Source organism: Rhinopithecus roxellana, chromosome 14 (genome assembly GCF_007565055.1).
Source record: "Rhinopithecus roxellana isolate Shanxi Qingling chromosome 14, ASM756505v1, whole genome shotgun sequence".
Classification (NCBI taxonomy): domain Eukaryota; kingdom Metazoa; phylum Chordata; class Mammalia; order Primates; family Cercopithecidae; genus Rhinopithecus; species Rhinopithecus roxellana.
The window spans coordinates 132,457,678-132,471,010 of record NC_044562.1 but is presented as its reverse complement, the minus strand read 5'-3'; the positions used below and the strand labels follow the sequence as shown (position 1 = coordinate 132,471,010).

Here is a 13,333-nt window from a genome sequence, read left to right as displayed (position 1 = left end):
ACTGCAGAACATTTAGCACTAGTTATGCCCCCACCCCTAGTGGTGACAAATCAAAATGTCTTAGACATTATTGCCAAATGTCTCTGGGGGACAAAGTCCCAGTTGGGAACCAATATATAGTTCACAGGCCCAGGTGCCGTTGGAGGCTGGGAGAAAGAGGAGGCCAACAAAGACCAGAACAAATGTCCTCCCAGAAGAGGTGACCCTGACCCTTGGGCTCCTTCAATGGCAGGAAGATGTGGCTCAGAGGGAGGGTGCAGGGAAGATGAGTGCTTCCTGGAGGATCTTGGTTCTGACATGCCAAGGAGATGACTGTGTCATCAGGAAAACTCAGGTATTTCTTCCTCCTGGAACAGCAGCTTCAAGATAGCTGCTCCTAGACTGGGAAGGTCTTGAATCCAAAGTCCTGAAGGGCCAGCTAGGCATCCACAGTCTCAGCCCAGGAGGAAAGAACTCATTTCTAGTGGTGCTTTTTGTCACCATAAGCCCTCTGAGGAATCTACCCAGAGATTTGTCCAAGGCAGCAAGAGGGGGAAAGTAGGGGCACAAAATGAAAAGGTCACCTCCTCCTCTCTAGAGGGCTTTGGGCATCCAGCAGATAAATCTGTCTTAGGCCCTGGCATTTAAACCCAGGTCACTGGCTATAAACATGGGACCTCTGTCCCATGACCAGCGTTAATGGCATATCCTGATGACTAATCTTATTGCCTTGGGGAGATTGAGACACTGATAAGGAAAAGCAAAACTTGCGTACGTGTCAACTCAATAAACTAAATACATGATGTTAATAATGCTAATTATGATGATAGTAATACTTTGCCTAGCTTTTGGAAGAGGTTGAGAGTGAGAGGCTTAGGCTCACCGCTAAGAACTTCATTTCTGGCCGGGCGCGGTGGCTCAAGCCTGTAATCCCAGCACTTTGGGAGGCCGAGACGGGTGGATCACGAGGTCAGGAGATCGAGACCACCCTGGCTAACACGGTGAAACCCCGTCTCTACTAAAAAATACAAAAAAAAAAAACTAGCCGGGCAAGGTGGCGGGCGCCTGTAGTCCCAGCTACTCGGGAGGCTGAGGCAGGAGAATGGCGTAAACCCGGGAGGCGGAGCTTGCAGTGAGCTGAGATCCAGCCATTGCACTCCAGCCTGGGTGACAGAGCGAGACTCCGTCTCAAAAAAAAAAGAACTTCATTTCTGGGAAAAGAAGTACTGGGGTGGATTTCTTACCCTTGCCTAGAATGCTGCATGTCCACCAAGATCACTTTCCTTTTCTTCTTGGTCCCACAGTGGACATATTCTTTCCTGCCTCACTCACAATTAGAAGGGGCCATGGAATGAGAGTAGGTGAGATGCTCCAACTCCAGATTAGGCTCATTAAAATGTCCTGCACCTTTCTACATACTCTCTTCTCCCATCTGCTGGTGGCATGCAGAGCATCCAGGAGGGGCTTCTGAGGCCCTGGGAAATGGTGGAGCCACAATATGGAAAGAGCCTGGATCCCTGAATGACTGCTAGGAGCAGAGTGCAACCTCCACCTCACCACTGACCCCACTGCCCATTGACAAGAGGAAGAAATAAACTATTATCATGTCAAGCCACTGAAATTTGTTGATGTTGTTATAACAACATAAGTACACGGTAGACTGTTAGCTTACCATGATTGAAATACTATCTTTCCATCCAAATTGGCCTTTATCCTTCAAATATCACCTCAAGCGCCCTCCCCCAAGAAGCCAGCCTGATTGTTCACTCTAGCCTCACCCTCCTTTTAATTCCCATGGTACTTGTTACCCACATCACACAATTCACCTCTTAGCATTTTCCTTTTTCAAAGCAGTACTTCCTAATGAATTATAAGCTTCTCAAGGCAGGAATCATGTGTTGGTTTTTTGTATCTTCACAATGCCTAATAATAATGATAATAGCTAACATATATATTGCTAATCTTAAATAATAAGATGCATAAAATATGATTACACATAGAGTTTATTTGAGTGGGCGGATAGCCACCTAGGAGACCTCAACTCCAAACGAATGGGTTCAGCGTTCCAAAGTGGAGAGGTTAAATTTTACTTGTACAGAGAGAGACAGAAAAATTTTAGCAGGATTATAACTTTTCCATACAAGACAGTGCACGTTACAGTGATTTGATTGGTTACAGGATGCTGCATCCCAATGAAGATGACATTATTACTCTGTAGGAGGGGGAGTGATCTGAGGGGGTTTTATCTCTGGTACCACTTAGTCTCAATTGTTTACAGGGAGAAAAACGGCAGAAGTTGCAGCTGCATGACATGTGACTCAGGCTGCATAGTCACATTCCTCTGAAGACTCAGAACAATTTAAGTTCCAACAGCTTTCAGTTTGAATTATTTGGCTGGGTGCAGTGGTTCATGCCTGTAATCCTAGCACTTTGGGAAACCGAGGTGGGTGGATCACCTGAGGCCAGGAGTTCAAGACCTGCCTGGCCAATATGGTGAATCCCCATCTCTACTAAAAATTCAAAAAATAGCCAGGCGTGGTGGTGCACACCTGTAGTCCCAGCTACTCAGGAGGCTGAAGCACGAGAACTGCTTGAACCCAAGAGGTGAAGGTTGCAGTGAGCCAAGATCAGGCCACTGCACTCCATCCTGCTGTGCTCCAGCCTGGGTGACAGAGCAAGACTTCATCTCAAAAAAAAAACAAAAGTTTGAATTATTTAATTTCACAATATTCTGTCCCAGGAATCATTTTATATATATATATTATATATATATCATGTTTAATATTATACATATAATATATATAACATATTATATAATTATATATGTGCATTTAGCTTCATGACAACTCTGTGACATAAATGGTACTGTTATCCCCAACTTATAGGTGAGGACGTTGAAGCACAGAGAGGTTCAGCAACTTGCTCAAGGTCACACAGCTAGTAAGTTTCGTTTGTGTCTTCCCTGGTAGGGCTTGCTAGTGGCTCAAGCATAAGAAGCTGGGTCAGACTTAGAGACGTGGCTTCTTTGACATAGAAAAAAGCTAAGAAGACTTGAAACCTGATTCAACCCTCTCATTTGATACATGTGGAAACTGAGGCTCATAGAAGGCTGGTAGCTTGTCCCAGCTCACCAAGTACAATAAGCCCAGTGATAGGGCCACAACCTAGGGCTCTAAGCCCCCAGTCTACAGCTCTGATGGTGCCAGGCTGTTGTTTATATTATTTGGTCTCTTGCTCCCTTACGTGTTCAGCAGATGGCAGTGTCTTCAGAGTGTCTCCAAATAAATCTTACATTCACTTAGAGAATGCAGCGTCTCTGGGTTATCTGTTAAGGGAGGAAGCATTGTGGACAGCTGCAAGTTTGCCTCTCCATCCTTCTCTGTCCTTAGCACCCTTGGTGTGGGAAACAGCCTCTCTTCTGGGTGCCTCCCAATCACCGCCATGGGCCAACTGCACTGGGGTGGGGTGTGAGGGGTAGGGAGATGGCAGTCCTGAAAATGTAAGGCAGCCAAGACTCAGAAAGACACATCTGTGCCGATACAGAATTTCTCTACCAGGATCCAAGAGGGACAGCCAGCTGGTAGGAAGGAGCTCTGGGAACTCTCGGTAAGCTGTGTTTACACTGACAAGCACACTGCTTTAACTAAGGCTCTGTATTCATTTGAAAGACGTGTCCTGTCTTACTAAATTGTTGACTTTCTGAGTACAAAAATTAGATCTGATGCTTCTTTGCAGCCTTCTAGAGCTAAGAATATTGTTGTGTGTCCAGAGTGTTTCTATCCATTCTCCAAACCACCAGTACAGTTAGATTTAACGCTAAAATTCAGTAATTATCATCTGGCAATTGCATTGTTGATAACCCAACCACTTTCCTGACTGTTGGACTTACATCTCTGGTGAAACTAAAAGGTTCTCTTCCACTGAAACTCTTCCTGGAATTTTGATCTTTGAATCCTGCTCCATTTACATAGGTGTACTCTCCATTTACACAGGTGTACTCTCACCTCTAGAAGAGGGCTTAGAGCCTTGATATCTTCTATCAAGTGATTTGGTGTCGGTCGGGCATTGCTCATTCTTTGTTCTTTTGATTCTCAAGACTGCCTGAGAAGATGTCATTCCCACAGCTGAAAATAAGGAATTTGGATTCAATGCTGTTTCCACCACATTGGAAAAGAATATCCGTGAACTCTCTTGCAGGAAAATGGGAATTTCCAGAGAGAAACCACTTCTCCCCTTTCTTCTCTTCCCACGTCCTCTTCAGGAGCCTATAATTGGGCTCTGCCAGCATACTCTAACTGGCTTAACGAAGAGTCAGACATCTGTAGTAGTAACAAAACGCTCTTTTTCTACATGTCTACACCTCCTGGGGAGTCTTTGCTTAAACCTCTACTGGCCCGCCTCTGATCAAAAGTCAAGAATGTTCCCCTCCCTGTCCAAGACTAAAGTGAACAAGTAAGGAAATAGATTTTACTCAGCCTATTTCAACAGGGAGAGCACTTCAGACATGATCAGTGTCTTGGCAGCGCAGTTTTGCCTTTTATAGGGAGGAAGGTGGGATGATTGACAGTTGGGATTGTTTTGCAATCAGGATAAGTTTCAGTCAGGTGAACAGAAAATGTTCTCTGTGTCTAACTAGTTTGGGGTCGGGGGAGTGTTCTAATCTCAACTAACTACTCGGTATCATCAGCGGGAATTTGTCTGTCTGGCTTTATTAATAGGCTCAGAATAAAGGGGAAAGGTCTCTGTTTGGCCTTGTCACAGGCAAACAAGGGGGTCATCTGCACGCATTTTATCTGAGTCACGTGGAGATGGGTTCTTCACAGTGTGCCGTTCCAGAAACACAAATAGATGAAGGGGTTTCTTAATCACCGCTGTTTTCTAGGAACACAGCGCTCAGGAAAAGTTCAACTTCACCTTTCTCGTTGTTTCATCAGGGGAACCCTTCTGGAAGCAAAGATGTGTACTTCTTACTGCTGGCCAAATGGCTTCTTAACAAGGAAATTAAATCGTTGTTTAGAATGAAAGAGAGGAAGACGCTGGGAGAGGAGGCGCTGTGGCTCGCGCCAGTTGGTAACGCATCACAGCTCGCGGTCGTCATACTACAAGTCCCAGGGAGCAACTCCCGCTTTCTCGCCTATTGCGGGCGGGAACGAGGCGCCCCAGGGCCTGACGGGAACCACAGTGGTTTGGCTGAATGACGGAAAAGTCATTTGAGCGGGTCTTCGTTTTTCGGAAGAGTATCTCAGAAGCTCTTCAAACAAGGCACGGACACAGAATCTAGAAAATGATAAAGAATCAATGATAACGTTATTTCCACGGGGGCCAGACCGGGATCCACCCGAAGAAGGTATTTAATTAAAGCCCGAGCTCCAGTCAGTTTTCCCAGGAGTCTCCTTTCCGGCCGTGCCTTGCGTCATTGCTGTTGCGTCTTCTCATTGGCCGGTTGACGGGTTGCCGCGCCTGCGCGCTGCATTCCTTTGAGGGTCGTGGGCAGACGCCATTTTGGCCCCAGCGGTGCTTCTAGGAAGTAGAGCGCCGGCTCGCGTGCCTGCGTGCCTGCGTGCCTGCCCGCCTGCCCGCCTGCCAGCCTGCCTTCGCTTCCAGGTCAAAGCATTCGCCGTTGCCGCTGCCGCTTTCTTACTCTCCGCACCCGTTAAGTTCTCCGGTCGGGCGGGAGTCTCTGAACACTCAGCCGCGCCTTCCGGGGTCACACCGCCTGGAAGGAGGTGACGGGGGCGGCGCGGGGCGCGGACACTCCCCGCTGAGAGTCCGCCTGCCATGGACTCGGAATATTACAGCGGCGACCAGTCAGGTGGGGCAGGGACCTGGGGGACCGGGCTGGGGGGCGGAGCAGTTACTCGGCGGGGGTCGGCCTGGCACCCCGCGGGTGGGGGCAAGGAGGCCCCCGAAACCTTCCCTCCCGCGACCCGGCCCGAGGAGGGCAAGAGCCCACTGACCGGCTGCAAGCCTCGACGCTAGAACGCTGGAGACGGGATTCTGGTGGGAAAGCTTTCTTCTGAATCGGTGAAGGTTTTTGCTGAAATTGGGAAGTCACTTTCGTCTATTAAGCTCCTATTGTGTGCAAAGTGCTAGGGAAGGAGAGGTATTTTTTGTTAAGAGTTTTCAGTAGTTCAGTAGTTGGAGAATCCAAGGGGCGATGGGGCGGGGGATCCTTCCTACACTTTTCACTCCTAGTTGGGAGTGGTTTAATCTTGGCTGCAACACCGGACATAAGTGCAGGGCGCATGTTTCAGTTGCATGCATAGAGTAAGGAGTGCACTTCTGGCACTTGTGATTTTTGTGCCTTTCTTCCACCTTGAGATCGTTCCTCTTTCTCCTCACCGAAGTTTAGGCTCCTTTCTTTACTGTTTGTTTATTCTGTAAACTCTTACTGGGGCCCACTCTGCTGGCACGGTGCTCGGCACCGGAGATTAAGGATAAGTGAAGCAGAACCTGGTGTGGGAAACACGTTGCGTTTGCTTTCCCTTTGTGTGCTAGTTATATTGGGGGTTCTGCCTCAAAAGTTCTTAAATACACCCACTGTGTACCCACAAAAATTGAAAATTAAAAAAAAATTTTTTTTTTAAACTTGAGTTCTTAATAGTTTAAGCGTTAAGCTCTTTACTGTTTTGAGTTCATTGCTTTTCCTTACATAGGACAGTGAATTGTAATGACTGCAAAGGGTTTTCCAAGCATGCACTGCTTAAGAACACCTTCCTAAGCCAGGTGCGGTGGTTTATGCCTGTAATCCCAGCACTTTGGGAGGCATAGGCGGCCAATGGCTTGAACCCAGGAGTTCGAGACCAGCCTGGGCAACATAGACCAACACCACCCCCACCCCGCCACGCCCCTACCCCCCACCCCCACCCCCACCCCTACCCCCACCCCTCGTCTCTACAAAAAATGCGAAAATTAGTGTGGTGGTGCACACCTGTAGTCCCAGCTACTCAGGAAGTTGACGTGGGAGGATCCTTTGAGCCCTGAGCCCGGGAGTCAGAGGTTGCAAGTGAGCGAAATTACACCACTGCACTCCAGCCTGGGCGACAGAGCAAGACTCTGTCTCAAAAAAAAAAAAAAAAAAAAAACACTTTTCTGATACTTTCAAAATAGTTTTTTTTCCATTCATTTGTGTTTTTAAGTTACTTTTTAAAAAGTGGACCGGGCACGGTGGCTCACGCCTGTAATCCCAGCACTTTGGGAGGCTGAGGTGGCAGATCACCTGAGGTCAGGAGTTTGAGACCAGCCTGGCCAACATGGTGAAACCCTTTCTCTACTAAAAATACAAAAATTAGCCAGGTGTGGTAGCGGGCGCCTGTAATCCCAGCTGCTCAGGAGGCTGAGGCAGGAGAATCACTTGAACCCAGGGGGGTGGAGGTTGCAGTGAGCTAAGATCACTGCCATTGCACTCCAGCCTGGGCAAAAGGAGCAAAAAAAAAAAAAAAAAAAAGTAATTATGTGTAATACCTGTACATAGGTTAAGTACTAAAAGAGGTAACAGAAAAATAGCAGTTCCCTGACTTACTCCCTCCACCCACTTCACATTCTTTTAGCTGTTTGGGGGGTTTACCTGTGTATTCCTAATTCATGCACTCTCTTGCTGCATCATTTTTAGGCATTCTCTAATGATGTTCTGTTATGCTAGGACATTTTAGCCTATGTGCCCCCTTCTTCCCTGTCTTCCCACTGTTGCAGCATAATTGTTAAACTTCAAAACTATTATTTTTATCATGACCATATGTTGTTCTTAGCTAAGTAGATTAGCTCATTAATATGATAGTAATCATAGTGATTCTTCTTTTTTTTTTTTCTTTTCCCCATGTGGCTGCCTAAAGGAGAATGTGATTTCATTCTTAGAGAATGTTTTGGTTTTCCTGTAGTTGACTACTTCATTTTTAAAACTTGCTTATTTTTATAAAACTGTTAAGTCTTCCTATCTTCTCAACCCTAACTTCCTCTCAATACAATTTTACTCTGTATTTTTAAAGCATTGGGGCTGGGTGTAATCCCAGCACTTTAGGAGGCAAAGGCAGGAGGATCGCTTGAGGCCAGGAGTTTGAGACCAGCCTGGACAACATAGCAAGACCCCATTTCAACAAAAATATTAAAGAAAGTTGGGTAACAGTTTTTATTTACCATTTTATATATGCTTTTCTTGAAGAAATTTTCAGTAGTTTTGGACTGGAGTTCCTTGTGTTCTTCATTTGTAAAATACTTACTGTATATCAGGTACTAGGCAGTGTTCTGGGCTCCAGAGATTTAGCAGTGAACCAAAATCCCTGTTCTTGTGGCACTTTCAAGTGAAGAAGACCCACGTTAAACAAAATAACTTCAGGTAGTAATATTAGAAGGTGGTAAATGCCCTGGAGAGAAAGACAGACCCAATTTTAACATGAAGTTGAAATAAATTGTTGACTTGGTGTTTAGTGTTGTTTCTTAAGCTACAAATTGTTTTTATGGTGTAGTTTTGCTGCCACGTATTTCACAGTACGTGTTATGATTGTTGGTATTTGTATGAGTATTGTTTTATTCAAAATATTAGCATCTTTAGTTATGCTTCCTCAGTGGTAACTGTTGCATTTACGTTATTCTTGATTCAGTGTGTTCATTTCACTGTAGATGTCATTCATCTTACACCATAAGTTGGTTTTTGTTTTGTTTTTAATCAGATGATGGTGGTGCTACCCCAGTACAGGATGAACGGGATTCAGGGTCAGACGGTGAGGATGATGTAAATGAGCAACACTCCGGATCAGACACTGGAAGTGTAGAACGTCATTCAGAGGTATTGGCTAACCAACATCTTTGGGAGGGCTTTTCCCTTGCATTCTGTGAGACCTGTTATGTTATAGGAGTTACAGAATCTCTGTGACAAGAGTTTAGGGTTTAATCTCTGAGAGAAAAGGAGCATAAGTTAATAGAAAACTGCTTGAAAAATAAATAGGGATGGTCTGGTTACTGTTGAAATCACAGTGAAATACATTCTGATTGGGTCACATTTCAAATGTTGGGCAGCTTTCAACTGTGAGTATTGATTCAGAAAATGGGCCCGGCCTTTGATATTTGACTAAGTTTCCCTATTTTGCAATAATGTCGTAGTGGGGCATTGAGAATTTGGAATCTGAAGGAATACTACTTGAAGGTTACGGGGGTTATCACCTGTCAAAATTTATGTCAGCATTTGCCCTTCTCATTTTGAACTGTTATGGTGTGTATAACGTATGTAATAATACTTTTTTTTTTTTGAGACAGTCTTGGCTCTGTAACACAGGCTGGAGGTACAGTGGTGAGATTTTGGCCCACTGCAGCCTCCGCCTCCTGTGCTCAAGACATCCTCCCACCTCATAGTCTCCTGAGTAGCTGGGACTACAGGCACAGGCCACCACGTCCAGCTATTTTTGTTTTCTTGGTAGTCGGGGTTTCACCATGTTGGCCAGGCTGGTCTCAAACTCCTGACCTCAAGTGATCTGCCCGCCTCAGCCTCTCAAAATGCTAGGATTACAGGCGTGAGCCACCACACCTGGCCCCCAAATATAATTTTAAGAGCTGTTTCTGTTTAATAATACAGAATAATATTGGGTTTTGTGTACATTTTAACATATTTGGCCTAATACATAAATATTTCAGAACTGCTTTATTTGCCTTTCTGGTTATACATCATGTTAACAAGATAAAATTGGGAAATTTTTCAATAAATTCGCCTTAAGTCTTCGGTAGACATGACTGAAACAAATAGGAATGATAAAGATGGAAAGATTTAAGAACTTTCTATGCCTTATATTTTTCTTGATTACACATATGCAGAAAATTGTCCAATTTTTAGTAGGTATGATTAGAGATTATATTATTGACTCTGTCCTTTGACAGTACATTAGTACATCATACATTCAGCAAGTATTTATTAAGCGCCTAATATGTGTCAGACTCTTTTTGCAGGTGCTTTGGACTTATCAGTGACTAGAAGTTAAAATCTTTCTCTTAGGTATGTTTTTCCAGTAGGGGGAGAAAGACATTAAGCAATAAACATTTTTTTTTTAAGTTGGGTAGTTTGCTAGAAGGTAACATGCTGTGAAGAAAACAGATAATTAGAACAGAACAAAGGATGGAGGTCAGGCTTTGGTGTTAAATAGGGACCATATAGGCCTTTTATTAAGAAAGTGGCATTTGAACCAAGGTGTGAAGGGAGGCAAAGGAATAGCCATGTGGATATGGACGTTTAGGGGAAGAACATCCCTGGCAAAGACCCCAAGGTGAGTGTGCTTGATGTCTTCAAGGAGCCAGTGTAACTGAAGTGGGGTCAGTAAGGAGTAGGGGAGGTCAAAGAACTAAATGTGGGTGTGGAAAAGGCTCATCTTCTGTATATTTTGATGTCACTCAGGTTTTTTCCTGTGCTTTTAAACATTCAGAGTAAATTCCAATATTTTAATTAATGATAGTTGGAAGTTACTTAATAATGTGTATGTTGTTACAGTCAGTGCATTTAGTGTGTGATATTTTAAGTTTCCACTTTGGAAACAGCATTCAGAGATTAACCACTGTCAGTTTAGGACCCAGTAGGGTAGTCATCTCATGGCCTCATGGTGCAGTTACAAGTTCAGGTTACCCTAAGCATCTTTATTTTTTTAAAATAATATGGATTCTAAATAAATAAATGTGCCTGTTTTTGAAAATTTGGAAATCACAGACTGTCCCAGACTTAAACAATAGTTTGACTTAAAAATTTTCAACTTTGTGATGTTGCAAGTGCTGTATGCATACTTTGAGTACCCATACAGCCATTCTGTTTTTCACAGTATTCAATAAATTACATGAGATACTCAACATTCTATTATAAAATAGGTTTTGTGTTGGGTGATTTTGTCCAACTGTAGACCTTACCTCTGTTTGGAGCACATCTAAGGTAGGCTAGGCTAAGCTGTGATGTTTGGTGGGTTAGAAGTATGAAATGCATTTTTGGCTTAATGATATTTTCAACTTACTATGGGTTTATCAGGCTATAACCCCATAATAAGTTGAGGTGCTCCTGTATCTGTAAAGTTTAAAGAAAAAAATCAAAACCAGCATACTCCAACTACAGAAATGACTGTGAGCCTTTTCACATTATTTCTCCTGCAGTTTCATTCTGTCCCGTGTATATGATGTGTATATATTTTAACTTTACTTGAGATTTTACTATATATATTTTTGTATCTATCTTTCTATCTATATCTGTATATTTTGAGACAGAGTCTTGCTCTGTCCCAGGCTGGAGTGCAGTGGCGTGATCTCGGCTCACTGCAACCTCCGCCTCCCAGGTTCAAGCGATTCTCCTGCCTCAGCCTCCCGAGTAGCTAGGATTACAGGTGTGCACCACCACGCCTGGCTGATTTTTGTATTTTTAGTAGAGACAGGGTTTCACCATGTTGGCCAGGCTGGTCTCAAACTCCTGACCTTGTGATCCGCTGGCCTTGGCCTTCTAAAGTGCTGGGATTACAGGCGTGAGACACTGCACCCAGCCTATATATTATTTTTATCTCTTCGCTTAAGATTATACTTTTAGGTGTTTCCTTACGTTATTGAAGGTTCTCAATAAGCATAATTTTTAATGGTTTCACAATAAGCAGCATTACTTACTCAGCAATTTTCTAATTGTTGTAATTTATGCTGTTTAGCTGTTATATTAAATACCTGAAGCTGCCCTCAAGATTTTTGTACATAAACATTTGTGATCATTTTTTGTTGTTTCCTTAGAAAGCTGCCAGGAGAATTGAGATTAAAGAGACTAAGACATTTTAAGGCTCTTCATAGAATTCCTCTCCAGGAAGGTTATGCTAATTTGCTAAACCACTAGTACTTCAAGAGTGCCAGTTGTACTGTATATAAGTGTTGAGTTCTGTATTAATGTTCTTTTGCCTGTTTAAAATGACTTTTAAGAAGAGATTTTGCTTTCTCATTAAAAGTTTTTTTTTTTAGAAGTAATGGGATGTTAAAAGAGTACAGTTGCATTAAATGAAGCAGTGCTAAGGCCAGGCATGGTGGCTCGTGCCTGTAATCCCAGAACTTCGGGAGGCCAAGGTGAGCAGATCATGAGTTCAAGAGATCAAGACCCATCCTGGCCAACATGGTGAAACCCCGTCTATACTAAACATACAAAAATTAGCCGAGCATGGTGGTTCGCGCCTGTAGTTCTAGCTACCTAGGAGGCTGAAGCAGGAGAATCTCTGGAACCCGGGAGGTGGAGGTTGCAGTGAGCGGAGATCGCGCCACTGCACTCCAGCCTGGCAACAGAGCGAGACTCAGTGTCTCACAAACAAGAACAAAACAAAAAAAATGGGGCAGTATGAATTACAGGTCCAAAGCCTAAAATATACTAGTTTCCTGTTGAGGCTGTAACAACTTGATACAACTTGGTGGCTTAAGACAACAAAAAATTATTATCTTATAATTCTGGAGGTCAAGTCCAAAATGGGTCTCACTGGACTAAAATCAAGGTGTTACAGGGCTGTGTTATTCTCTGAGGAAAAGCACATTTCCTTGCTTTCTTCAGTTTGTAGTGGCTACCTGCGTTTCTTGGCTGAGGCTCCTTCCTCCATCTTCAAAACCAGCAGCGTAGCGTCTTCACAACTCATTTTCTGACCTCTTGTTTCTGTCATCACATCTCTCTCTTACTCTGACCTTCCTGCATCCCTCCTATATGAACCTTCGTAATTATAATTGGGCCTACCTGGATAATCCAGGGTAATGTCCCTAGTTCAAGGTCCTTACCTTAATTACATCTGCACAGTCCCTTGCATGTAAAGTGACATATTCACAGGTTCAACATGGACATTTTTGGGGGGCCATTATTTTGCTACCATAAGATGGTACTCACAGCATAATTTTCCCAATAATGGTACTTTTTTTTTTAACCCCTCATCTGTATTTTAGAATTTAGGCTAGTATTTTTTTTTAATTCATTTCATCTATAGTATTTACTCAGTACACACACACACACGCACACACAATCTTTAAGATAGTGGTCAGTATAGGAAATACTGATAAGGTTTTGAAGACCAGTAATTTTGTAAGTTTCTTAACCACTTTATTAGAAAGCTCCTTTAGTTATTAAAAAAAGAAACTTATATTTTCTTAAAATAATTGTATATGTCTATAAATAATCTCGGACAGGTGACAGAACAAGTCTCATATCAGACTAAGAAAACGAGTTTACTGTAACATATGTATGTAATGGGCTGTAAATCTTTCTGTTTAGAGAGCTTGTTCTGTCCATCTGTCTTTGATGGGCCTGCCTACTGGCCATTTCTAATAACATCTCTGTTTATTCTTGTATGGTTGGCTTTATTTTTTTCTCCAAGATTTGAAAAACACTCAGTAATCA

General features: G+C 43.4%; 1 protein-coding gene across 8 annotated transcripts in view; it reads left to right on the top strand.

The window, feature by feature from the left end:
- Positions 1-5,075: 5,075 nt before the first annotated feature.
- IWS1 (interacts with SUPT6H, CTD assembly factor 1) overlaps positions 5,076-13,333 on the top strand; it is a 46,958-nt gene continuing 38,700 nt past the window's right edge. For 7 of the 8 annotated variants that reach the window (XR_004053174.1, XR_004053173.1, XR_004053175.1 and 4 more), the window contains exons 1-2: positions 5,076-5,326; positions 8,646-8,761. Coding sequence is in view for 5 of the 8 variants with exons in the window: in XM_030916384.1 (XP_030772244.1) it covers positions 5,278-5,326; positions 8,646-8,761 (165 nt within the window). In the remaining 3 variants the exon portion in view is untranslated. Of the gene's footprint in view, positions 5,327-5,453; positions 5,792-8,645; positions 8,762-13,333 lie in introns of those variants that run through there. The other variant, XM_010363447.2, reaches the window with a different exon arrangement.